Source organism: Poecilia reticulata, chromosome 1 (assembly GCF_904066995.2).
Source record: "Poecilia reticulata chromosome 1, P_reticulata-male-v2, whole genome shotgun sequence".
Classification (NCBI taxonomy): domain Eukaryota; kingdom Metazoa; phylum Chordata; class Actinopteri; order Cyprinodontiformes; family Poeciliidae; genus Poecilia; species Poecilia reticulata.
This window is the reverse complement of record NC_088830.1, coordinates 5,142,855-5,169,500: the sequence shown is the minus strand read 5'-3', so window position 1 is coordinate 5,169,500 and position 26,646 is coordinate 5,142,855. Positions and strand designations below refer to the sequence as shown.

The 26,646-nt window shown below is 38.6% G+C and overlaps 1 protein-coding gene across 1 annotated transcript; it reads left to right on the top strand.

The window, feature by feature from the left end:
* The first annotated feature begins 1,713 nt into the window (after window positions 1-1,713).
* On the top strand, window positions 1,714-24,708 carry dclk2a (doublecortin-like kinase 2a). Its single transcript, XM_008397269.3, has 17 exons — window positions 1,714-2,514; window positions 5,881-6,218; window positions 9,354-9,483; window positions 11,678-11,776; window positions 12,343-12,390; window positions 13,146-13,231; window positions 14,983-15,070; window positions 15,173-15,278; window positions 15,847-15,904; window positions 17,106-17,225; window positions 17,308-17,454; window positions 17,526-17,659; window positions 17,952-18,029; window positions 18,623-18,719; window positions 19,416-19,496; window positions 19,600-19,713; window positions 23,595-24,708. The coding sequence occupies exons 1-17, from the start codon at window positions 2,109-2,111 to the stop codon at window positions 24,219-24,221; spliced, it is 2,757 nt and encodes a 918-aa protein (XP_008395491.2). The 5' UTR covers window positions 1,714-2,108; the 3' UTR covers window positions 24,222-24,708.
* The last annotated feature ends 1,938 nt before the right edge of the window (window positions 24,709-26,646 follow it).

Here is a 26,646-nt window from a genome sequence, read left to right as displayed (position 1 = left end):
GGCTAATGAATTTTACAATTTTTAACCGACATACAGTTTAGTTTTTCAACTTTTTTCTAATTTAAAACAATAATGAGAACTTCGCTCTCCTTCAAACCATTTTTCCTTGATCATAAATCTGCTCCTTTTGATTTAAAGCTATTTTATGATTATTTTAGTTGAACTTGTTGAGTTTTGGATGCATGCTCAGGTGAGATGTTGTTCATGTACGTACAGTATCTTTCATAGTTTTAATTTTTCACTGTACCTTGGTTAGGTCAGATCCAACTTTCATCCAAAATAATCTCATATTTAAATTATTACCAGTTTTTATTTCAATAAATTCTTATTGTCTGTCTAATGTGTATTTCTACTGTTTGATCAAAATTTAGTGAGTTGTTAAACTTCCTGTATCAATTCTGTTCTTCTTGTAAAAGCTAGCAAAGGGTAAAACATCCAGGGGTTGAATACTTGTTGTAGGAAATGACAGTTGTGTTTTTTTTCCAGAAAAAATGTATTGCTTGGGGAAGAAAAAGCCGACAGATGTGTTTAGTTTTTATATCACTTTCCTTCATTCACCAAATACTGTTCTTTTTGTATTTGCTTTTGGTTGCACATTTTTACTGTTTTTATTTTGGATTTTAAAAAATATGTATTAAAAAAATTACATTTTAATTTTTGCATCCCTACTATTTAAACGCCAGAGGGCGAGATATATTCATCTTCCTCTCTGAAAACATTTCAAACTGGCAACTGATGCCACTCCTTATATCTGTGTTTTTGATATTTCTTATACATGTTATTTTTTTATTGACATTGGAACCTATGTCAGTTCAGAAATTCCCAGCATTAGTTTCAAAAGGTACAATACTAGTACTGTTAGTAACATATTGATATATGCTTAAAATATCCCTGTGTGCCTTGATACCGATTGAGAAGATACAGTTCTCAATCTGTATCTTTGCCACTAACACTCATTTTTGTCATTCTCTTTGAATTGGACACAGTTTGGAAGTAATTTTCATTTTTCAAAAAATTAAAGCTCCATTAGTACTCCAACTGGACAATAGTAGACAGCAGTACAACAAAACCCCCTAAAAGGATTACGTTGTGCAGTTAACATTTATTTACACTTTATAAGACTTTTATCATGAGGTTGGCTTTGTTCTGTACAGGATTTCCCTCTGCTGGAGGAAGACAATTCATATTAGGTTCCTCCAGGGCTTCCTCCCGGAAACGCAGCTGAAACAATGCATCCACAGCCACTGGCATTTCCATTTGAAGCCTAAGGATATCTTTAGGAAACACAGTGGTATTCTGCTTTCCCATGTCTGTAAGAAATAACAAATGTTTTAGTATTTACTAAACTGCTAGCTGTTTCTTTTAATAACCTTTTAAATCATATATTTATTTTTAACTGTTTGCAAACGAATAGTCATTTATCCCTCTTGAAGTGTATTTATATACTTTTATCTTTTTAGATGTGGTGCTCTTTGTTAAAGTCTGAACTAAAGCAAAAAAGCACAGGCTAGTAACGATGACCTTTTTGACTGTCACAAATACAGAAATGTGTTAAATTTTGCATCACCAATATTTATCTACAACTAAATCTTGTATTTTTTTTTAAACATTGCAAATAATAATTGTTATTATTTTAGACCCCAGATATTTCTTATGCTGCATTAAGGGGCATTAGGACCCCGAGGCTGAAACGATTCTTCCTCCTCCTCCGTATCATTATTGATCCGACAGGCTGTTCAGATAGTAAGCCGCACAGGATGCGAGGAAAAGATAACCTGAATGTTTCACTTCTGCTGCGCACCTTTCCTTTCTGTGAGGTTCTGTTTATTTCACAGAAATCTGTCTGCTAACTACGGACCCGCATTGTTTGACGCATAATTTATTTAAAGGAGAAAAAGCCTCGGTTTGGTGCCGTGGCATTTTTACAGCTTATAGAAATCACACCATCGGATCTGTCATTCATCATACAGCAGACTTTCAATAACCTCCACGGCTGCTGATAGACGCACCGTGTAAGCTGACTTTGCACTAAGCGAAACGGGCTCTCTCCACTTTCAGGGGAAAAGTTGATCATTTCTGCTGGACAGGCAGAAAGTGGCGGACACGGCATGTCTCTGAGCAGAGGTATCGAATTCGAGCACTTTGAGGAGCGAGGCAGGACCCAACGGACTCCAAAGACCAACTCGGGCACTGGGTCTCACACCAAGTCCAAAGGCGGCGGTCTCGTGCCCAGCCCGGCGCACAGCACGCACTGCAGCTTCTATCGCACGCGCACCCTGCAGGCTCTCACCTCGGAGAAAAAAGCCCGGAAAGTGCGCTTTTATCGCAACGGGGACAAATATTTCAAAGGTTTGGTGTACGCCGTGTCCAATGACCGGTTCCGGTCCCTGGGTGCGCTGCTCATGGAGCTGACGCGGTCCCTGTCGGACAACGTCAACCTTCCCCAGGGAGTCCGGATGTTGTACACGGTGGATGGGAGCAGGAAGATCACCAGCCTGGATGAGTTATTGGAGGGTAAGGTCGATGAAGATTCACGGTCAAATTTCAGGACACGGGATCCACAATATAGCAACTCCACAATACACCGATTTATAATGAACTAGATTGAATTCATTTTATGGTAGAAAAGGTTTTTTTGTCCATGTAGGTAAAGATGCAAATTTAAAAATCTAATTGGCATACTTTAAAAGACCAGTTCCTCGTCAAGTATTTACACACTTTCAACTTTTTAGCATTTTGTCACAGTACAACCACAAACCCCAAAGTGGTGATTGTATGTGACCACGCTTCATAACTGTAGCTAGGTTTCCATTACAAATGTGCGCAAATCTTTGCGAACGTTTTGTAAAAAATAATAATAATTTTTTTTTGCAATTGTGTTTCCATTAAACAGGAAATTTAATTAAGATCAAAGGTGAATAAGCTTGTTCATGAGATAAGTCATTCAAAAAATCATAGCTGATGTAAACAGTTAAATGAGATATTTTAGCGCTTGTAATCTATCAGCCATCAGAAGAGATGTTTCAGGCTGTGGAGCGAGAAGCTTGGGAAATTTTTGTCAACGATTTTACATTTAGGTTTTTAGTTCTATTAGTTATTGCGACAAGCGAATACCGTTTTCAAGTTATATAATGGCAATGGGATAGTAATCCAAGAACACATTCTCAAAGATCAATAATCTTTAAATTCCAATGAACATTTAACATTGGACCTGAAGGTTCCAGTGTTAAATTTATGTTAAATATCCAACATAAATAAACAAAACAACAAATAAAATGAATTATGAAGTCTAAAATTGTCCTCCAAAAGTTTCAGGCCATGCACCAGACTGAAGACTTTTGTCATCCAATTCATGGTAGATAGTCACCCAACTAAACGCAACTAGCCACTATTCACCTCTGCTAACAAACCTGTGATGCCTTCACAGAGCATCTGGATTTATGAGTTTAAGTTACACAGTTTGACTGTGTTTACTAGTTAGGTGACTTCTAGATGAAGTTGTTGCACTGACCACATTATATATTATTAAAATTTGTGTCATTTTCATGCAGCTTAAACGTTATGCACTTGCTTCTTTGTTTACCATTTAAAATTGTGTGTGATGTCACTTAATGTAAAGAAGTTCAAGGTGCAGTAATAGTTTTGCACCGTATGTGTCCACAATTTGACGTTTTCCTTTGATCAAATTATCTTTACTAAGATTTTTCTGCACATATCTTGAGTAATTCACTGTACATGTTGAATCCAAAGGAGAACAACATCATTGTTAACATATCTACCCTGACATGTGACCTAGTGCCACACATGCAGATGGCCTCCTCCTTAATGGTCTGTCAATGTGCACAACTGTCAACCCACATCACAAGTCATTTAATTATCAGCAAGCCTATGTGAGTGTGAATATACTGTGTGAACCACTTAGTGTATGCCTTTAAATCTGTGTATGTGTGTACCTACTTGGACTTTCCCAGGAGCTTCTTTGCTCCAAACTTCTTCCATTCAGGATTCATGGTTTACAATTTACCTGTAAATAAACATACTGAGAAAATAGCTGCACCATCGGGCTAAATTTAGCTTGATTTGTTGTCAGTAGGAGACCAAATGTCAATTCCTAAAGTCGGATACAAAAAGTACCTGAGCTTTTGCTTTTCTTTTTTTGTGCAATTGACACAACTCTGTGATTGGTTATTAGTCCTGTCAAACCCTTAAACTATCTCATCTGCACTAAAGCCAGGCTACAGTCCACTGGAACGAAAAAAAAAAAAAGGGTTACTGCTTGATGACACCTCAGGATTCACTGACCTCTTACTGGAGTTATTATTGTATACTGGTTTATTTTTATTTCACCTCCTCCTAACTTCTGAGTCTCTGGGCTGCACTCATTTCCTGTACCAGTTCCCCAGAGACACTGTGAAGGATTTAGGCCAGCTCATGATCTACATACTAAAATGACACTAGTTTGGCATATGTAGAGCTAAAGTTATTTAGGATGCCAGTGGCTGTTTCTTAAGCTGAATCTCGATTTTTTTTTTAAGCAGTTTTTGTTTCAGTTTGAGTAATAAAAACTACACCTTTCCTTTGTTTACTCAACCCTGGGACACATTAGTGTGCAGCCCAACACTCTGGCCCCACTGAATAGAGCCAGCTTGGACTTTAGTGTGCAAACCCAATCAAGCATCATTCCCCTGTGTGCCCCTTATGACTGGGCAGGATTGCTAAATGAAACACTTAACATTTAACTGCTCTGCTTGTAAAATATGCAGGAAGTATAACAGATACTGAACTGGTTTTAGAAAGAGCTTTTGTAGTTTTCATCTGGTGTGGCCCATTTGTTGGTGTTGGTCTTCTTTAGAACTGGGGTGACATGCTCTATTTTACTAGTTTTAGAGAGAACACAAGCAGCAGTGTTCTGGATCAGCTGGAGCAGGGTTTTTAGGCAGAGCTGTGAAGACACTGCCCCTGTAATTAATGCAACTAAACTTAAACGCATGGATGGGTTTCTCTACAGCTTGCTGGGACTTTAGTCCTTTAATTCCACAAATGTTTTTTGTGGACAGAAGGTGACAGAAAGCTGACTTTGTTATTGTCTTTATGCATTTCTAAATGTTCAGGTCACTTTTCAGATTTCGGTCCTGATAAGTAGCGTCCAGCTGTATTTGCTCAATCTGTGCTGATTCTTGGTTATTTCTCTTTTGGTCCAAAAATAAATAGTTTGGTTTCTAATTAGCTGAAGAAAGTTATGGCCCATCCAGGTATTGCTATGTTTTAGACAAGGATGGTATAGTTAAGCAATTAGCTGTATGCATGTGAAATATACTTGGAAGGTTTGCTATTGTTAAACACTAGATACATTTGACTGTTGTAGCTTATGGAATGATTTAGTGAACTTTACTCTTAATCCAAATAACTAAGCTAATCTACTCGCTGCTAGACTATCTTAATTAATAGTAATCTTACATCACTGTACAATGAGGTATTCAAATTATATGCCACCACAAGGATATAGCAGCAATATGGCAAGAGAGGAGACTTGTACATTTGGGGTAAAAAATTTTTGTTTGGAACTGAAAGCATTGCCAATGGCAGACACAAATTCTGCATTATATATAATTTGCCAAAACAATACAATTAAACCCAATGCAATTGGTTTAAGAAAACATATTTCAGGCAAACAAGATCATAATAAAACATTTTAAGTAAAGATACAACAATTAAGATTGGCAACATACTTGAAAAACAACAAAATTACTTTGGTATTTTGGATTTGCTTGTATGTGGTTATGATGATGTGCCACACATCTTGTACTATTGTATGGTAATAAGTACACATACCTGCAAACTCCATGTATTGATTGTGTAAAATTATGATTTTTTTCCCAGGTGAGAGCTATGTGTGCGCCTCCAACGAGCCATTTCGATGTGTAGATTACACCAAGAACATCAATCCCAACTGGTCAGTAGGCATCAAGACTGGTACATCGCGCTCCCTCACTTCCCTCAACCAGTTAAAGAGCGAACTACAGCGGGAATCCAAGGAATTCATCAGACCTAAACTTGTCACGGTGATTCGCAGTGGCATCAGGCCTCGCAAAGCGGTTCGGATTCTCCTCAATAAGAAAACGGCACACTCCTTTGAACAGGTTCTCACGGACATTACTGACGCCATCAAGTTGGACTCTGGAGCTGTGAGAAGACTTTACACTTTGGAAGGCAAGCAGGTAATGTCGTCTAATAAATCCTTTCCTCCTCTGGTTAATATGTGCTTCCCTAGTAGCTGCTGAAGAAATCCTCCAAAGTCTAAATACAGGTTCAACTCAGTAACATGGCTTATCGTCTGATGATGATTCAATTTAAAAAGTTAACTCAAACTCATTTCAGCAGGATTATATACTTGAAGTTTTTTTCCTTGGTAATGTGGCTCATTATGGCTTTTAGCCAGTGAATAAAATGACTTTTGATCCAGAAATATCAGCCTACTGAAAAGTATGTCAGTGCACTGTAGCGTGTAGGATTTTTCTGCATTCCATCATTGCATGGATGCAATGAGGCTGTGGTTCTGCAGAGCTGCTGGGGAAGCCAGTGTGGATCTAGTAAGGGGTTTTAAAATCGTCTGCTTTGGCATCTCTGCTTCCTCCCATATTTGTGTTGACAGCCCATATATTCGCATTGTAGTTTAGGTCAAGAAATCTTTCTGGCCTATAAAGCACAGTGAAGCAAAGGTCAGTAAAGAAAGCATTCCTACTTTTTCAGTGGGCAATTACCAAAATTAAATTTGCATCACAGTAAAAACTCGCCAGCATAGGGAAGCATGAAGTGTTGGAAAGTTTCCTGGTGGACACTTGCACTGACTCTAGCTACATTTGGGAGAAATCAGCACTAAATGTTTGGGCATTGTTTGTGGTGTTCCCCAAGGATTAGTGCTCGGCCCAAAGTTTTTTGTTATGTACATAAGCTATATATGTAAAGCTTGTGAAAATATAGCAGGTGCATTATTTGTAGATGATACAAATATATTTTTATGTGACTGACAAGAGAAAAAGACAGTGTAAACAAATAGAGAATTTAAAATTATTCCATAAGGCTCTGTACTGTATCAAATTTGATCAAATATTTAAACAAAAATAGGTTAGTGCGTAAAATAATGTAGCTTAAATTTTCAGTGTTAGGTTAGTTGAGCTCCCTGTTTTTTCTTAAATAAAAAAGAAAAAAAAAATCAAAAGATTTTTTGAGCATTTGGAATCGATTCAGAATGTCCAGCTCTGGGAATTGTGATTTCCTATAGAAAGGATTTTTTTCTGTACCTCTAGTGATTGAATCACCCAGGTCTCGTCTTACTGTTATGCCTAAACACATTAAGAATTTCAGGCTTTTTAGTTCCCAGTAGATATTTGAACTAATAGGAAATGACGTGATTGATGTAATTGGTTCAAGAAAAACAGTTCACCATCTTTCTGATTCAGCACTTAGTATTAATCTGATTCTGACAATGTCCAAGAATCTCCATGGACAGGTTTATTTTTGACATGTGTATGACAAACTCTTTGGGCTCTTGGTATGGTGTTTCTAACACCCAGCAGAACAGTGCAGCATTCAGCTGTCAAATTCCAGCATAAGAGCTCATGTAAAGAATGTGATGCACTTGTGCTTTGTAAAACCAAACCGTCTGCAGCAGCTAATTACAGACTTCGGCTCTCCCTTGCTTAGACTGTAACTTTGCATGTGTTGCCAGTTAAAGAGACCAAGGTTTTGCCTTCGCTGTTAAAGAGACTTGATATAAACATGAACCCACTAAAACCCACATTTTAGCTTTTTTGATTCAATTACAAAGCACCTTATGTGTCTGCAGTATTTTGTCTTCATCCTGCCTCCTTATGCTTTACTGCAGTCATTAAGCTTTCCTGAGCCACCATCTCATGTAGTAGTCATCCTGAAAAGTCAAACCCACACTCCCCTCCTACGCCATGTCCCCCTTTAAGAATCCATCTGCCCACAGATATGTGCTCACACACACACACTGGATAAGCCTGTCAGCATGAGGGTGTTCAAATGCAAGGTGGGAAGTGGGATAATCAAGGGATCTTCTCGTTTGTCTTCCTCCTTGTCCACCTACGGCTACAAAGGGATCATTTCTGTTTGTGTATGGGTGTGCCAGAGCGCAGTTTAATTATGTAAGTTTAGCTTCTAAATAGAGAGTGTGTGTGTGGTTGGTGTAAAAAAATAACTGTTTGGAGCAGCAGAGAAACTGATGATCACAGCTTGAAACAGTATAAAAACAAATTGAGATAAGTTGCAGCTCAGACTTTGAAGTTGGCTTGGTTTTTTTATACTTGTGATTTGGGGAATTGCACACTTAAAGCTGCAATATGTAACTTTTTATTATTACATTTTTGTTAAAACTGTCACTATGGCATGGTAGTATGGTATGAGACAGATCATTTGAAAAAATTGAACTCCTCTGCTTACAAACAATGAAATCATACAACCAATCACAGCTATGAAGAGGACCATAACACTGTCAATCACTCTCGTGTATGCGATAGTAGAGCTAGTTAGAATAGCCACCGATGGCTGTAGATCATCAGTTTTCCTATAAAAGTAAGTTGATTTTCCACCATTAGCACATTGAGCATCATGTAAACAAAGTTTATTGACAGCAGTAAGTCCCTCCTCCTGGCTCTGATTGGTTGTTTTTATTCAGGAATTGTGCGTTTCTGCCGATGGCAATAGTAACAGTGGGAGAAGGTGGAGGAGATCGATTGTTCACAGATTATCTTCCTCATATTATATTGTTAAGACATAGATACAGTTTTAATAAATATGGAAGAAACATATTTTTCTAAAAGTTCCACACTACAGATTCAACAGTGAGATTTGTATCAAACATACTGATTTTAATTAACATGTTTGTCACAAAACCATTGTGTAAAAACGTTTAAAAACTAAGCATCATTTAAGTATTGTCTACATTGTGTTAGTCGAGTGCATAAAGTTCCAATAAAATGTGGGTAAAATTCAATGGGTATGAATGATTTGCATGGCATTGTATGTGTTTCAAACCTGCACTTATTATATGTTGCAAATTTGACATGAGGATTTCTGATTGATTAGAACCTTAAAGAAAAAAATTTTTGTTGTTGACCTGACGGTTTGTCTTGAATTACCTCCGGGTATTTTGTAGAAGCACATTTAAAAGTTTAATATTTTTGACAAGTGTTTTCTCCACTAGATTTCCACCAACAGATTTCAGATTTACTAAAATTATTCTACATTATATTCTAAAGCCCAACATTTTCAAACAGTTTTTAATTAATCATTACTCACATAAATCTTAAATATTGTTTCCTTTCTGCCAGATTACCTGCCTGAAAGACTTTTTCGGGGATGATGATGTGTTCATAGCATGTGGTCCAGAGAAGTACCGCTATGCCCAGGACGACTTTCTGTTGGGGCATAGCGGTAAGGCCTCCACAGCCCTGATGACTGGTACGTTCTCTTAACATGAACTACTTACAAAAAAGGCATTTTTGTCTTTCAAACGAAACTTGAGTGAACTTTAAAATGCACTACAATTTACAGGTGAACTTAAAATGACCTCCTCTAAATTTTTGAATGCACTTCTTGTGTTTTGTTACCATTAGTTCTCTCTCTTAATCCAGACTCTGGCTTCTGCTGCCTTCTTTTCATTTAAGCAACATGTAGTTTGTGTATTTTCTAATTCAATTGCCTTTTTTTAATGCCTCCATTTCTGCATTCTGATCCATGTTATTCCAAATTCGAGAATTTTGTATGCTTGCTTAGTACCAGTGTGTTTAATTAATTGACATCGGTGCTAGAACGCTGACTCAAAGTCTCAGAACACAGGCAGGATGTGACCTGGTTTAGCAATAGTGTCCTTCAGTCGAGATGAAATCAGCTCCAGGGAAGGAAAAGGGAGTTTACTATTGCTGTTGTCTGCAGCAGTGACATCCTGTCTAATCATTATATTTGGTCAGGTTAGCTTACAGTCCAGAGGCATATCACAATGTATAACTGCTACTCAGGTCAAAGAACAAAACTCAGAGACACTTTGCAGCTTTTGCCCCACTTACACTCCTTTGCTCCACTTATAAGATTTATGTTTAAAGAAACAAAAAAGATGCAGCACTCCCTGCTTTAAGAGACTGCTATTCTATTTCTAAATATCTCTAGCAATATTTATTTGTGTAATATTCTAGTTTTTTCACCTGAAGTAACACTTGTGTATGTGTATATATGGTCACAGGTTTTTTAAAGTATTTTTTCTGTGTACAACATTTTGTCAGTGTCAGTAACTGCATTTCCATGGGCCATAAAATTGCACAATTTGACATTTCTAAAATAAATTAGGATGAGGTGGGTTTTTGGAATTTATTGAACTTGGCTCATTTTGCAAAACTGCATGGAAACACTTTTTTTTGCATCAAATGAGTCACATAATCAACAACCAAATTTTACTACTGGCGAAAACCACAAAGATGATGATGACAGGAAGTAGTTGGAGAGTCATAGCACGACATGTTTTTCAATGACTTATCACATGGACAAACTTAATTGCATTTCTTACTTAATAGAAAAACAGTAACTGTGGGTTTTTTTTAAGTTGGCGGAATATTGACAATTTTGCACGATTGTAATAGAAATGCAGCCACTGTCATATCTTTATGTAATGACAAAGTAAATCTCTAAGTCTACACTGGCCAAGCTCTATTACTTAAAGAAAATGCTGAAATATTTTATACAGCTGAGAAGTATATTTTGTCAATTTACATGTACATTGGAAGGGGTTGGGTGTGTTTTCCTATATACGATAATTAGAAGAGGTTTTCAGGCTAAACAATGTAGCAAGAAAAATAAAACTTAAGTAGGGAGTTTGTAATCGGTGGGTTACCATTTCGAACCCCTGCTCTGTCTGTCTCAGTACCTTTGCCGTTGTGTCCTGGGGAAGACACGTCATGCTTGCCTGCTTTTAGTAGCCACAAATGGTGGCCCCCAATTGAATAGCACCCTGGCGTCTGTCAGTCTGCCCCAGGGCAGCTCCCAGGTAGTAAGCTACAATGAAGCTGTGAATGTGTGTATTAATGACTGAAATGTCAAATGCCTTGGAGTACTCAGACTTCATAAAGCACTGTTCAAGTGCCAACCATTTACCATTTACCAACAGAAACAGCTAAAGATTAAAAAAATAAATAAAATAGCTTACCTGCAACCTTTCAATGGTAAATGGAATGTACTTAAAGCGCTTTATCAAGCCCAGAGGACGTCAAAGCACTTCACACTATATTCAGTCATTCACCAATTCACACAGCTGCCCTGGGGCAGTCTGAGACTGCCATACACCAGCTGCCATGAAGTGTCTTGCCCAAAGATAGACGGATGGAGTGGGCATTGAGCCGGCAACCCGCCAATTGCAGGACAAACTTTGCCACCATCTTCCCCGAAGTTAAAGCTTTTATTCAAAAGGCTTTAAATTCTTGTGTACCATCTATGTATTCTCGACTTTTCAGGAGTAAACATTGTTCAACACAGATTGTTAAAGTTTCTTCAGCAATGATTGAGTGTTGCATCCAGCATTCATAATGTTTCAGCACACATACAATATATTTCCGCCCTTCGAACAATGCCATATTGAGTCTTTTATCTGCAACCTTTGGTTCCTTAGAATGCAAAGTCCTAAAAACATCCTACAGTCGATCTACTACTCCAAACTGGGCCGGTAAGAGCCCCAGACCTTCACGACGCAGCAAGTCCCCAGGGTCTGGTGAGAAACACTTTGATCCTTTCTGTTTTAGAACATATTTCCAAAATTGATTGTGATAATTTGATTTTTAAAAATTTAAGAAAGTAAGAGGCCTTCTTGAGTGATATTCTTTTGCAAAGTAAGATATTCCATTTTTGAAAATAGATTTACACATTTAGCCACATAGTGTCTATAAAGGCAGTTTTAGGCCCGACCAGCAAAAGCCCAGTGGTCAAATTGTATCATCAATTGCTCTCTGACGTATTTGACCCCTGTGACCTAAACAATAAAACAGTGTGTCCAAAGACAGAAGACATGTTGCTGCATCTTGGCCTCCAGCACTGAGTTTTTGGTGGATGGTGTGGGCATGTTAATGATAAGGTCACTAAGGTCAATCCCAATCCAGCCCCCAATAGGGATGCATCCCAATATATGGTGGGTGTGGTCTAATGCCTTCACAGTACCCCCCAAAAATCTTTAAAAAAAATATAAATAATCTCCAAGCCATCCTTGGACTGTAGTTATTTATATACTACTCTGAGTTTAAGTAACACATTTCCTTGTTTGTTTTTGTTGTACTGATGTAGTAAGGAAACCCATTCATCACTCCAGTTTGTCTTCAATCAAGTCCCAGGGTAATGCTTTAAACATTACAATTTATTCTTTGTGTAGCTGTGCAGTTGAAACCAGATGTTAACATACACAATAAAAAGACACTGTTTTCTTTAGTATTTTTCTTCAGTGTATGTAAAAATCTGGTTTCTACTGTAGCTAAACAAACTGTTTTTGAGGTCGATCAAAGGATAATATGTCTAAGCCAGTGGTTCTCAACCTGGGTTTGAGCGAACCCCAGGGGTTCGATGAGTCGGTCTCAGGGGTTCGGCGGAGCCTCTGCCGCGGAGGTAAAGACACACTTCTGTACAGTCGTGATGACGCCCCTCTTTGCCATCACTTGCTGCAGAGGATCACGTTACATTGCTTAGCTAATCAGAGCTGCGGAGGAGCCCTAATTGAAGGAGCTCCACTCTCAGCATGGATTTGAACTTTTATCTTTAATTACTTCAGCAAAGCTCACTGTTTTTACCAAATTTTATAGTCTAAATCTGCTCCTTAGTCACATCTTTTCGGGGTTGGTACTGTCTCTAGTGGTGTGGGGGTGGTTGGAATAAGAAGGGTTCGGTGAATGAGCATATACAACTGGGGGTTCGGTACCTCAAAAAAGGTTAAGAGCCACTGGTCTAAACATTTCTTTACAGTTTTCAGATACATTGCTGTAATAATGTTTTTATATTTGTACATACTGAAGTAAAGTTTCACAAGTATGCTCCTTGCCTTGGAAAGTTAATTTTGTACTTTGACCTTTTGCCTCCTTTGTATGACCTTTCTACAGTAAACGGTGTCTCAGCTCACAGGTCCACTAAATCCTCCACTCCATCTCCCACCAGCCCGTCTCCACAAACCATTCCCCGTTTAAAGGTACGATGGACAGTAGCAATACATCCAAAACACCCCATCCTTTAGATTGATCAGTCTATTAATTAGCTCTCACAGAGGTAACTCACTATTTGTTGTTTTTAATGCAAAGTGGCCTCAAAAGATGTTTTGAAAAGTCTGTGCCTAGATCATTCTTATCTGGAGAAATGTACAAATAATTTAAAAATATTATATTTTTTAAATTATATTTTTCCCCTTAGAAAATTAAGTTTTTAGTAAAGGAGTCAAACTCACCAAAGCAGTCACTTGTTTAAATCTGGTGTGTTGAGCCAGGGACACATCCAACACATGCAGAACAGGATGTAAAATGGCATGTTGCTGCTGTCATGTATTTTTGCCAGAATTTGAGATTATATTTTTTTAACCATGTAGTGACAGTATAGTATGAGACATATAAATCCAGCTTCTCCACCTCCTCCCTGAGCTACTGCTACACTCTGAAGAAATGCACTGCTCCCAGTCTAAAACAACCAATTAGAGCCAGGAGGAGGGGCTTAGTGCTGTCAACCAACCTCGTGCATGCCACTTAATGTGTTGATGGTGGAAAATCAACTTATTGTTGCAGGAAAACCGTTTAGCAGTTGTCATTGGTGGCCATGCTAACTAGCCTTAGCATTCATGGCAGGCTATGTTGTAGTGAACCAGCTGTAACTTAGCAAAGAGCAAAGTAATGTGGTGAGCACGAGTGTGATTAACAGCAGTAAGACACCTTCCTGCCTCTGACTGGTTGTTTCTGACTTAGTGGTGTGTTTCTCCAGTAAGTACTGGGAGCACTGGGAGAAGGCAGAGGAGCTTGATTTTTTTTCCCCCCACAAATTGTCCGATACTGTCACGACATAAATATTATTTTAACAAATATGTAAAATCCTTTTTTTTAATAAATGTTACACCCTTCAGCTTTCATAACATTTTCAGAATGATGAAGCCATCAGGCTCTGCAGTTTCTGTATTTTTGTCAAAGATGCACCATTCCAAATGTGTTGGCTAATGAGTTTTTGTGATGTACTGATAACTACAAAAACTGCTGATAAGAGAATAAAGTGAATGAGGAAGCATATGAACGTTATAAGAACTCCGCAGAGCGCTAGCTTTCACTGATTCACCTTCACTGGTTGACATGGATGAATATATTAATAAGAGAAAAAGAAAAGCTTTTTTATGAGCCTCACAATTAAAGCATGCTTTGAATCCGCCCTGAATTCCTGCTGATATGACTAAAAATTAAAACAATTCATTGCAGTAACATGCATTATGGTGTTATTTACAACTAATTGTAGATATAATACAGAAATTGGTTGCCTGGTTTTAGACGTTTACTGCTTTGCATTGAGGCATTGTCACAGTTAATTTGATTAATAGCTGCGATGCTTTAATGTGAAAGATTGAATTGGAGAGGATTTGCTCCAGTATTTCAGATTTGGCTGAATTTTTAATGGCTTACATTAAAAATGATATGAATTTATCTTTATATGACCACTCTAACCTCACCTTGTTGAAGAGATGGCATTATGTCTCCATTTATTTAGAAGGGATCATTCATTTTATTAAGTACATATTTATTTTTTTCCTAAATTATTTTAAAAAGTCTCCTGATTCGTCTCTGACATTAAGGTAAGAGCTGGAGGAGGATTTTCAGCTGCTAAAATAGCTCTAATTTTATTCAACTATATACTTTTGAAATATTTTTCTTCTGTAAATACCGATCAGTCGGAGTTCTCTGTTGTACCCTACAGTTACCGCAGTCATTTCAAACATCCTCCCCTAATGTGAATGGGAATAACTCCATAAATAACCACCTAGAGAAAACAGTGAGTCCAGAAGGTAAATCATCTCATTTATTAATCTGGAACAACTTTTTTTTTTTTTTTTTGGCAAAGCTAAATACATATTGATTCTAAACGAATATTTCCCTCCACTTTTCAGTGAATGGAAACCAGTACCCAGAATCCTCCAGCATCTTGGATAAATACATTGTTGGCAAGGTGATTGGAGATGGGAACTTCGCTGTGGTTAAAGAGTGTGTGGAGAGGTAAGAGGATAACACTGGAAGTGTTAAATGTATATTTGTCAGCAGGGAATCAACACCAGCATCACATGGTGAACAAAAACACAAGCTACAACTGGCCATTATGATGTGGCCATTATGATGTCCAACTGTTGTTCTACAAGCCATAGAATGTTGGCTCGTTCATTCAGAATTAGCATGCAGACTACCAAATAGGTTAAAACATGTAAAATAGTTTTCATTACATTCGGTTTGTTTTTGCTGAATCAGTTGTTCAATGCATTTTTTTGTACCAAGTTCCTCCTCACTACTTACTTCATGCACTGTAATGTCATTATTTCAGATCTAGAATCAGTCGAGTTTTTTATTTTCTAATCTGGAACAAACTTCCAGAACATGTAAAACTGCTGAAACTGCAGTTTTACATGCAGTTTCAGTAACGTCTTGGATCATTACTGAAGTATTTGATTCCTGCTGAGTCTGTCTGTTTCTGCACCTCACATTTTAATGATGCTATCTTTTGAATTACACATTTTATGGTTGCTTTAGTGCCGTTTTTAATGTTCCCTCTTATTGCTTTGTTTCTGTTCAGGTCCACAGGGAGAGAGTTTGCTCTCAAGATCATCAACAAAGCCAAATGCAGTGGAAAGGTTTTTCTTCTGAACCGTTTTTATTATCTTCCTTTAATTTTGTTTTTATATGTCCCAGAATGACACACACACTGAAAGAGTTGTGGTATGCTTGCGTTCATCTCTGCGTTAACACCGACAGGTACAACTGTATCACGAGAATCTTTGGTCAATACAGTCGGGTTAGGGCATGTTCACTCATGAAGACACACTGACTGACATACAGATAGATAACACACACCAAGTTATTTGGTCTGCTTACTGCAATAAAGATTTAGTTTGTGAAGTGTACTGTGCTGGCAGAATGTATTTGCTTCATGCAGATTTCTTTCCTTTTTTGTTTCAGGTTGTCTTTTTTTTCTCAAAATAAAGAAATACAAGTCACTGATTTTAGGATGATTTAATTTATAAAACGGAAAAATGCTAAAAGCTAAGATCATAAAAAAGTCAATTATGGCAGTGATCATATTTTGGTATGATTTGTATAGTCATAGGCTTGGTTTAGTTAAAGTGACATGACCCTTAACTGCTGAAAAACCCTCAAAAGTGGCTGAATTAAAATAAGTCTTCTATAGTGACGTAAGAGGTTAATTCCCAGGTATCGTCAGCTGTGTTTCCATTACAAATGTGTGCAAAATTTAGTTGATATTTCGCTTTTGAGAAAACACAATTTTGCAATGCGCTTTTTCTACCAAATAAAAAATGCAATTAAAATTACGTGAATAAGTTCATGCAATAAGTTGTTAAACATGCAGCGCCACCATCCTCCTAGTACTTCCTGTTTTCTTTACCTTTTCCGCTAGTAGTAACATCCAGCCATTAATCACGTGACTTTGTGATGTGAAAAAAATGTTTCCATTGCAGTTTTGTAAAATACACTAATACAGCCAAAACACAACTCTCATCCTAGCAAAAAAATACTTTTGATAGAAAATTGCTTTTTTTTTTTTTTTTTAATTGCCATGTTTCAATTAAGCAAATTTGGTTTTGTAATTCCAATTTGTGCAACTGTCAATGGAAATGTATTAACTAATGCCTAAACTGGCACAAGCAGTTATCTGATTTAGGACTTTTATTTCCTTAAACACAGGCCCAGGTTTGTTAGTTTATTCTTCTAAAAAAAAAAATGTAACTGACAAAAAAAAGGAACATTAGCAACAAAAAAAAGACTAAATCTGGAAGAAATGCTTTTCTACATTCACATGTACAATCTGTGCTCCAGGAACACCTCATAGAGAATGAAGTTGCTGTGCTGCGCAGAGTGAAACACCCAAACATCATCATGCTGATCGAGGAGGTGGACATGCCCTCTGAGCTGTGTCTCGTTATGGAGTTGGTTAAGGTCTGTCAGAGGTATAAATTAGGCCAACATCTGGTTTTGATTATGTTTGGATTTGTAACATTTGTCTTTAAATTCCTCACAGGGAGGGGATCTGTTTAATGCCATCATGTCCTCAGCAAAGTACACAGAGAAAGATGCCAGCACCATGGTCTACAACCTGGCTGCAGCGCTGCTGTATCTGCACAGCATCAACATCGTCCACAGAGACATTAAACCTGAGAACCTGCTGGTATTACACAATCATTAAAAAATACAACAAATGTATCTTTTTTTCCCCTTCAACTGGGTGTTATCTTTTAGGTGTTTGAGGATCCACATGGCTTCAAGTCGCTGAAACTCGGAGACTTTGGCTTGGCCACAGTAGTGGAGGGGCTGCTGTTCACTGTATGTGGAACCCCAACATACGTGGCTCCAGAGATCATCACCGAGTCGGGGTAAGCTGGATGTTTCACTCACGGTAGCCGTGTTTCCATTACAAATGGAATGTAGTTGTGTTTATTCTATTAAGAAACAGTTAAAATCACATGTGAATAAGTTTGTTCCTGCGATGAGTCACTAAGAAACATGCCGTGCCATCATCCTCCTACCACTTCCTGTCTTCCTCTTCTTCGTGGTTTGCACCAGTGGCAACATCCAGTTGTTGATCATGTGACTCATGTGAGCCATAGATGTTAAAAATGTGTTTTTCTATTACATCTCACTGTAACCTTTGCTGTTTTCTTCCAGTTATGGTCTTAAAGTGGACATTTGGGCTGCAGGTGTGATCACCTACATCTTATTGTGTGGCTTCCCTCCATTTAGAAGGTTAGTTCAGATCCAATTATATTCCTTCTACTTTATAATTATAAAAAGGGACCTGTTGGTTACTGGGGTTTGATTTGTCATCAAAATGTTAAAGTAAAGAATGGCTTGGGTTAACATTCTTCTGATGCATGTTCATATCTTCATTTGGGAAGTTCCTTTTTTCTTGTGTTTTAAAGAACATGTAGATTTTTGTAAAAGGTTTGTGTTGAATCACTTATTTGCCATTTTGGATTGTTACATCAATTTCTAATCTTAAAATTCAGCTTGTGCATTTAAAAAGGTGGCTTGTATTATTCCTTTTGGTTGGATTTGTGTGGATGTGTATTAAAAAATTTGTTTTTAATTAACAGTCATACACAATTGGATATCATCTAATTAAACGTTTTAAAAAACATTTTAAAATATATACATAAATGTTTAAAATAAATATCACTGTATATGAATACATAAAAATAAATACAACAAAGTTAATGTTTTTAATAAATTAACATCTCAAAGTCAAATAACCTATAAAGCCTGCTGTATTATGATGTTGGTATCATTTAATGCAGCATTTAGACGTTTATTAATAAATCCTCTGTCTTTTAATAAAGTGAGAATAATCGGCAAGAGGAGCTGTTTGAACAGATTCTTCTCGGGAAACTTGACTTTCCTTCTCCTTACTGGGACAACATCACTGACTCAGCTAAGGTTGGTACACAACACTTTGCAAAAGTTTAAACAACCTTCAATATTTGGGATTTGTTTTTTTAGGTTCTGTGTCCATAAAGGACAGAAATAGAATCTGACAAAAGGCACCCTCTCACCAGAAACGAGCCCGAATTATTCCAACAGGGACCCAGCGGTCATAACAACGGGCCTGGTACCTCATATTCCCAGAGTATCCCCCACAGGAATCCCAGAGGAACACAGTGCAACGCCTTCTCCAAGTCTACAAAACACATGTAGACTGGTTGGGCGAACACCCGTTCACCCTCCAGGACCCTGCTGAGGCCGCAGAGCTGGTCCAGAGGTCCACGGAAGAAAACCAGGAACAGAAGTCCGTTTTTCACTGGGTTTTGCTATTTTGTCGTACATTGTGATACAACAAACCAAGCTGTGGAGAATAAAATTGTTAAGCACAGCTAATCTATGAATAACTGGGTTTTTGTTCAGGTGGTTTTCTTGTGAATCTCTACTCCTGATGTCTGTGCCCTTTTACTTCCAAAAGAAAACAAGCAGGAGTTAAACCTAAGTAAAGTATGTGCATTTAACGCGGTTTAAAACAAGCCCAAAGTTGTAACTATTTGCAGTAGCTACCTTTCATTAGGCAAAGTTTGCAAACAACTGGTTTAAAAACATTTAGGTGTAGATTGGAGCTAAACTATTGCTCTGGTTTCCGTTCAGGATTTGATCAGCAGGATGCTGCAGGTGAATGCGGAAACTCGAAGTACGGCAAAGGATGTCCTCTCACACCCCTGGGTCACGGTACTCCCAGAGAAAACATTCCAGTCTCTCTGCATGCATGCAGAATGTCAGCCTGAAACATGGTGGAGTTTCTGACTGAAGGCCATCTCTCTGCTGCACACAGCACGATGCAGTGATGAAGACCAACATGAAGACGGAGGTTTCAGGTAAACTGAAGACGCACTTCAAGACGGCACCGAAGCAGAACAGCACCGCAGCTGGAGTGTCCGTTATCATGGTAAGCCGATGAATGCATCGTCGACTCGAACATGTGGAAAACATCTCTAAAGCTCTTTCTAGATGTACTGAAAAATCTTCTTACCGTACTTAAGCTTTGACATGGTTTCATCAGAGCCGACATGCAGCTGAGGAGGACGGTGAATGTTTGACCCCAATTCCAAAGACTTACTTGGAAAAAATGTTTCCCCCCCCCCTCACCATCCAAATGGGCTATAATGCCACATGGTAGATGACCTCAGCTGCTGTGGATGTATCTGGCAGGGCTTTAGGGATGAAGAGAGAAAAAGTTGCAGACTGGACAGCCGAGTACTCAGTCATTCCTCACATTTCTGCTTGCTGTCCTGAATGTTCTCCTTCCTCAGATCATTCTGTAAAACTGACACACTGAAAAATAGCTCAACATGTTGTTGTGAATCTCATTTGACAGTTTGAGGTTGAAATCCAGGTTGAAGCTGTGGCTCCTCCTCTCCTTCCTCCTCCTCTTCCTCCCTCACACCTGATCCAGGACAACAGGAATTCAAAGCCTGCCACACATTTTACCTCTTCCTGCACTTCCTTTCACCTCCCTCATCCTAACTCCTGTCTTCCTCTCAACCCATCACCTTTTTAATTGATCACTCACTTCTCACCCTCCCTCCCACTTTGACATTATTTATCCTCATCTTTGGCGTTTTCAGTAACTTCTGCCTCACTGCAGGCTTAAGCTTCCTAATTGTAACTCTGCTCCTACACTCACATTCTTCACCATTTCTTACCTTAAAAAACAGCATTTTGTTTAACGAGTTGACATAAACACTATGATGGCTTAGTGAGGTTAGATAGGGCCCTAGGATTTCTGCAATGTGGAAAATCTAGGAGGAGTTGCAGAATTTACTAAACAAAATGGAATCCACATGAAACATGGAATTTCATGGAATTAGCTGATACACTTTCTGTATTAATAAATATGGTTAATTTATGTAATTCAGACAAAAATACAACAGAATTTGGAAAATGATAAAGGGCTTTTGCTGAGGTGAATGGGTTTAGGTTTTTTTTAAATTGTTGGTACATCGTTGCCACCTTGAGGAGAAAAACAGGAAGTGCTTTGAAGTGGCCAAGGATCTTAATGGTCACTTTGGATTGGTGCAGATAGAGGTGCATGCAGGTTTCTACAAGTTAAACTTAAGACCTGTTAGGAATGAAATTTCAGACCAACACATTCTCAGAAACATCCAAATGATCAGAATAATGATGAAATCTTTTATTGTTATGAATTTAGTTATCAAAGTTCAAGCTCATTAAAAACTTTACATTATCTTAATAACAGACAAAACATTTTCTTAATCCAAGTAAGAACATACAACATTCAGCCTCAACCTCCATCTGAGCTCACCTCCTTTAGCAACAGTCACAATTTCAAGGGTTTTCCAAGGACAATGTTTTCTTTTTGCAAAGTGAGAGTAAACTGGGGCTTGGAGAATAAAGAATGAGGACAACAATGTAGAGGCTAAAGAGGACAAAGAAGTCACTGAAGACAATCTGGCTTTTACGCTTCCACTTTTCTTTCCTCTTAATTCCTTCAGTTCTGCCTTCCTGTTTTTCTTCAAACATACACCTAAAATCTAATGTGGGGATTTGAAGAAAAGAAATGTATGACCTTGAATGAAAATATTAGTTTTAACATATTTTAGGGCCTTAAATTTTGATTTTCAAATTTAAGACATTGTGGGAATCTTGATATTACTTTTGAAAAATGAACAACAGTCAGTGTGACTAGTAAACAACTGGAGGGATTTTTCCCCCAGTGTAGGTCGATAAGGCAAACCTTGCATGCACAGAAACTCGGTTCTGGTTCTTTGACTATGACCGACTCCATGTTGAAAACTACAGAAGGTTAGGTTCTTTACATTAGGACAATTGAGTCAATTTTTTAAAAAAAAGTATCAAGTTTCAGGTACAAAACACAAACCTGATAAAAAAATAAAAGTTTGCATTCTTAAGTTATCTTAACACTTCAAACAAAAAATATAACCCAACTACATATGCATTAATTACAATAACACAAATTGTGGATCAAAGCAGAAACTTTCATTACTGCTTCGATGAACAGAATAGAGAATCATTACCTCTCAGAGCGTTCCTAGTTTTTATTCTTTGTTCCTCTTCCTTGAGAAAAACACACAGAAAAATTTTTGCATTATGCATTTCAATGTTTTCAGTTTAAATTTAAATATATATATATATATAATTTTGTAGCATTACAAATTGTAAGCAGGCCATATTTACTCACCTTTGAAGAAACTCCAGAGTTGAAGCCAGCTCAGATGAATAATGGATGTTGGAACAGAACATCAGGTACACGGCAGAAAATGTCCTGCATTGTACCTTTCTATGGATAAGGGTATGACAGACTAATTGTTGAGGAACAGCATACGAAATAGATTTACCACAGACGATGATGGCCGACATCAGAGCCACTTTTGCTGCCAGACAGGTTTCATCTACACAGACTCCTTCCCATCGAAGAGGCTGAGCAGAAACAGGAACATTTGCTCCACTGTCCTCACATCCTCTGAAGTCTTGCCTAGGTCTGAGGGAACTTATTCTTCCTGTTGACACAAACGGTGGTCAAGTAGTTGAGAAGCCTTTTCCCCTTCAAATCCAAACTACACGTCAATTTCTTGTTGATGTTAATCCCAGGTAGTTTCATGGAGTGGACCAACATGCTGATTTTATAAACCAAAATGGCCACTCCTCTCTGAAGCATTTGAACGTTTACCCCAGTTGACATGGTGTGAGAAAAAACTGGACTTCTTGAGACATTTCACCTCCCATGGTTTTGCAACAAACTGTTGAAACGTCTGAGTTTTTTCAACTTTCTGCTTTTCTGCAAGGCAGCAATTTTATAATCTAATGCATTCATAAGTGTCCTGTGTTACTGCTCCCTCTTCTAATTGGATCTCATCTGAGTTAGTCTAATGTTCTTGTTTTCTAATTTTGGGTTTTGAAGTGCGCCTCACATTTTCAGTTCTCTTCCATAACTGTTTGACCATGGAGTGGTTGCCCGTGGGTACAACATCTCCCCCTCTGTTACAGCTGGGATATTTTGCCACCATTTTCTTTGTGGCATCGGTTGAATGCTTTTTACATGAATGAGGGCAATTTTCCATCAGCTCAGTCACAACAATCCAGGCCACCTGCCTCCTCAGTTTTGGGCCTGGTGTTTCCCCTCATTGGAATCAAGGATTCCAAAGCAAATGGATTTTGTCCTCCAAACAGATTTAATATTTGTTCTCCGCTCCGCACTTTTCCAAAGATGGCACCAGCTGTGGCTCATTGTTGACGTCAGCCGCAGCGTGAACGTGGAGCTCGCGCTCCTCCCGACGTCAACGCATCATCCAATAGAAACGATCCTCAGCTCGTTAGATGTTCAAACTTAGATGTTTTAACATCTAAGTTTGATTATATTTACATGTTGTTATAAAAACAACAAACATTTTGATAGTTTATAAAGGTTACTGTGAAATAAAACATATTTCCAGTTTAAAATATTTTTTCTGCTGTGATATTAAACCGTTTTATGTCAATTTCACCATATGTTTTGTACAAGCTACACCAGATTTTATTTAGGGAATTCAACATAAAGGGGGTTCAACACATTTGTGATCTACACTTAATTACTTTTGAAAAATATATTTTCCTCTGCTTCACAATTATACACTGTATGTCAGTCTATCATATAATATCTCATAAAATGGAATAAAATTTTTGGTATAGCAACGTAAAAATATGTAAAAAAAAGAGTTGAAGGTGTTTTAATTCTGTAAATACCAACCTGTCACATTTCGTGTTCTGTCTGTGCCACTTCATTTTTTAAATTGCATGTAATTTTTGCAGAACACGGCTCTAGACAAGGAGACCCTGCAGCTCTACGCTCTGAGCTCTGAGGAACCGGTGGAGCTGAGCTCAGACGTAGAGAACGTCTCGTCTGCTCTCCCAAACGAACTGGCTTCTCTCACTAAACAAGTATCACGTGACAAAGATCCAAACTCCACAGAGTCTGTTTTCCCAACCGTGACTGCTCATCCTGGGGACCGTCAGCGGACAGAGCCTCTTCCTGTTCCTGCACGTTTGCTTTCCCCCTCTGCTGAAGTTTTCCTTCTTTCCTCCCCTCCGGAAAAAGAGACACCTCCTTCATCACTCTTTCTGACTCCCTGCCTGTCTTTGGATCCCTCCTCGCCCTCTGCTCTTCATCTTTTCTCTTGCGTGACTCCCTCTTCGACCCCATCATCTGCCAACCATCCTGCCCCAGACCGCTCCTCTCCCACCAACCAGACGTCCCCGTGCCCCATCTCCCCCACCCCACCTTTCGTTTTCTTCCCACTGTCTTCTCCATCAAAACAAGCTCCCACTTCGCCGTCTTCTGTCCAGCCAACTCTGTTCCCTTCTCCTCCTTCCACGCCGCCGGCTGCTCCCCTTCCCTCCTACCCTCTACTAGCTGAAGAACTTCTAGAGCAGATCTAAAGTCCTGATGCGTTCCAGTCCAGATGGAGCAGCATTACGTTGTGGATCAAGAGGACAAACTGTCAGTGTGAATTTCTCACCAGATGTGAACTGAGCCAGAGACTCTGGTGGCTGCAGCATTCATCCGGACGCTTCGTAAGGAGTCTGAATGTACATCATGTTTATTTATTAAAATGCAGACTGTCGTGAGTTTAGCACTCTGAAGTAATATATTACTGTATCTCATCAAGCTTTTCTTTCTGGACCTCTCTTTGCTTTCCTGTAGTTCACTAGTTTAGTTTAAGGAAAAAAAAGTTGATGAGTTGTTGTTGCAGATAAAGTTTAGTTTGTTTCTAATACGGATGTTACAGCAAATCTAACCTTTACTCCATAGTTGTTATTCTTGACATCAATAGTTCAGTCTTCTTGATTAATAAGTTACAATTCAGTTTAACCTGGATGAAGTAGCACAGAGTTTAATACGTCAATAAAGAAATCTGTCCTTTAATTGGCTCTTACTTCTGTGCATTTATTTAGAATTAAGACGAGCAACAATCAGGTTGATACTGATATCTAGTTTTGTTTGAGGTCAGATCTGATGATTCCAGTTCAGTTTCAACCTGATTTCCTTTTCTAAGGACAATGGTAAATGATCTGATTTGAAAAGCACATTACATTCACACACTGATGGAGGTGAGCCACACTGTAGACACAGCTGCCTAGGAGCAGTTTTAACAGAGCGAGGCTGCCATGCACCGGCGCCACCAGGTGGTCAGAGGGTCTGTTGACCCCCTCTGACTCCACTACCAGGCAAGCCGGGTGAAGTGTCGTACCAAAGTACACAAAGACTTAGATGGACAGATTGGAGGTTCAAACCAGCAATCCCCTGGTTACAGGACAAACCTCTATCCACTGAGCCACTGGCGCCCCTACAACATATTTACAAACTATTTGTGTGAAAATGTATGAAACACTGATGATGAAAAGGGAAAAAAAATGTCAGGTTCATTGATGGAGGTCCATGTTGTGAATCTTGCTGGGAGGATAGGATGGTTGTTTATGTATCAAAGCATACGTCACTAACCTTTACCAAAGTGCGTCGACATGTTTGTGATGCATTGCCACATGTAAATGTCGACCTTAACGGAGCGCCTGTTGCACTGGGCTAGCTACTGTATGGTTAAGTTCTAACAGCTTCTTAACAGTTTCCACTGCTTTAATGATGTGTGCTTTTATTTCAATACCATAGCTTAAAATGTAGTGTTCTCCACTGAATTACTCCTGCTAAATGAACAATCAGATCAAATGTGATCAAAATAATTTTACAGCGCCCTCTGCTGTTAAGCAACTGGAGCTTCACATACCAGTGGATGGAAGCAGAGTGGATCTAAACAGTCTACACATGCCTGTATGTTAGGTTTGACCACCTGGTCAAATTACTTCTCCAATCTCATCCATTCTGGCTCCAACAACCCACCAATCTATTTTCTCAGCTATCAACATTTTTTCTAAAGCCCAATAACAATATTTCCTCATCCTTTAACACTACCAAATGCAATAATTTTCAGTCTTTCAAGTCAAAACTGATAGTATTTATGATTCCCTTGATCTCCCCTCTGCTCCCTACAGCTCCAGTCAGCAGATCTCATACTTCACTCTAATCTCTTCTCTTCAATCTCCTAAACGTTTGTTTGGTATTAATACTCCCACCTGCTCCTTGGTTCCCATTCCTCCCCCTCAATGTATCCCCTGATCTTACTTCTGGATCTGTTATACAGTCTCGATCTGGCAGACATCAGCCCAATATCTACAAACTTAAATCTGGTCCTGACGCTGATAACATCATAAACTTCCATCAACTTCACCTCAACAGCCTGTTTGGACCATTCCAGTCACACAACACCGAAACAGCTCTTCTCAAAGTTGCCAATGTTCTCTTTTCCTCCGACTCCGGCCATCCCTCTGGATCTCACTGGAGCTTTTTGACACCATCAGTCACTCCACCCTCCTGTTCCGTCTCAAGTCCAACCTGAACCTCACTGGCTCTGTTCTATCCTGGTTTCAGCCTCACCTCACAAACCAAAAACAGTTTATTTACTCATATCAACCATTTCAGCTCCTCCATAGTGCCTCTATCCCAAGGTGTTTTCCAAGATTCAGTGCTTGGTCCCCTCCTCTTCATCCTCCATCTTGGTGACATCAGACATCAGTTAACATGGCTACACAGCTGGCATACAGATTTAGAACTCACCGGTCTAACCGCTCCATGCCTGCTTCAATCTTCCCGTCTTCAGGAACAAACTCAAAAATATCTTTTAATCAAATTTGCTCTTTGTGTTTTTATGTGTAATATTGCATTAATTTTATATTGTAGTGCTTCTGTAAAGCATTGTTGAGTACTTGGAAAGCATTGTGTAAATAGGTGATTTATGTAGCACATTTTCAG

Bases quoted from the DNA above. Each gene is read 5' to 3' on its own strand.
- dclk2a (XM_008397269.3), top strand. From the start codon at position 2,109: ATGTCTCTGAGCAGAGGTATCGAATTCGAGCACTTTGAGGAGCGAGGC. The intron at 11,777-12,342 runs GTGAGAAACACT...GTACTGATGTAG, and splicing joins CAGCAAGTCCCCAGGGTCTG to TAAGGAAACCCATTCATCAC. The intron at 19,714-23,594 runs GTAAGCCGATGA...TAATTTTTGCAG, and splicing joins CTGGAGTGTCCGTTATCATG to AACACGGCTCTAGACAAGGA.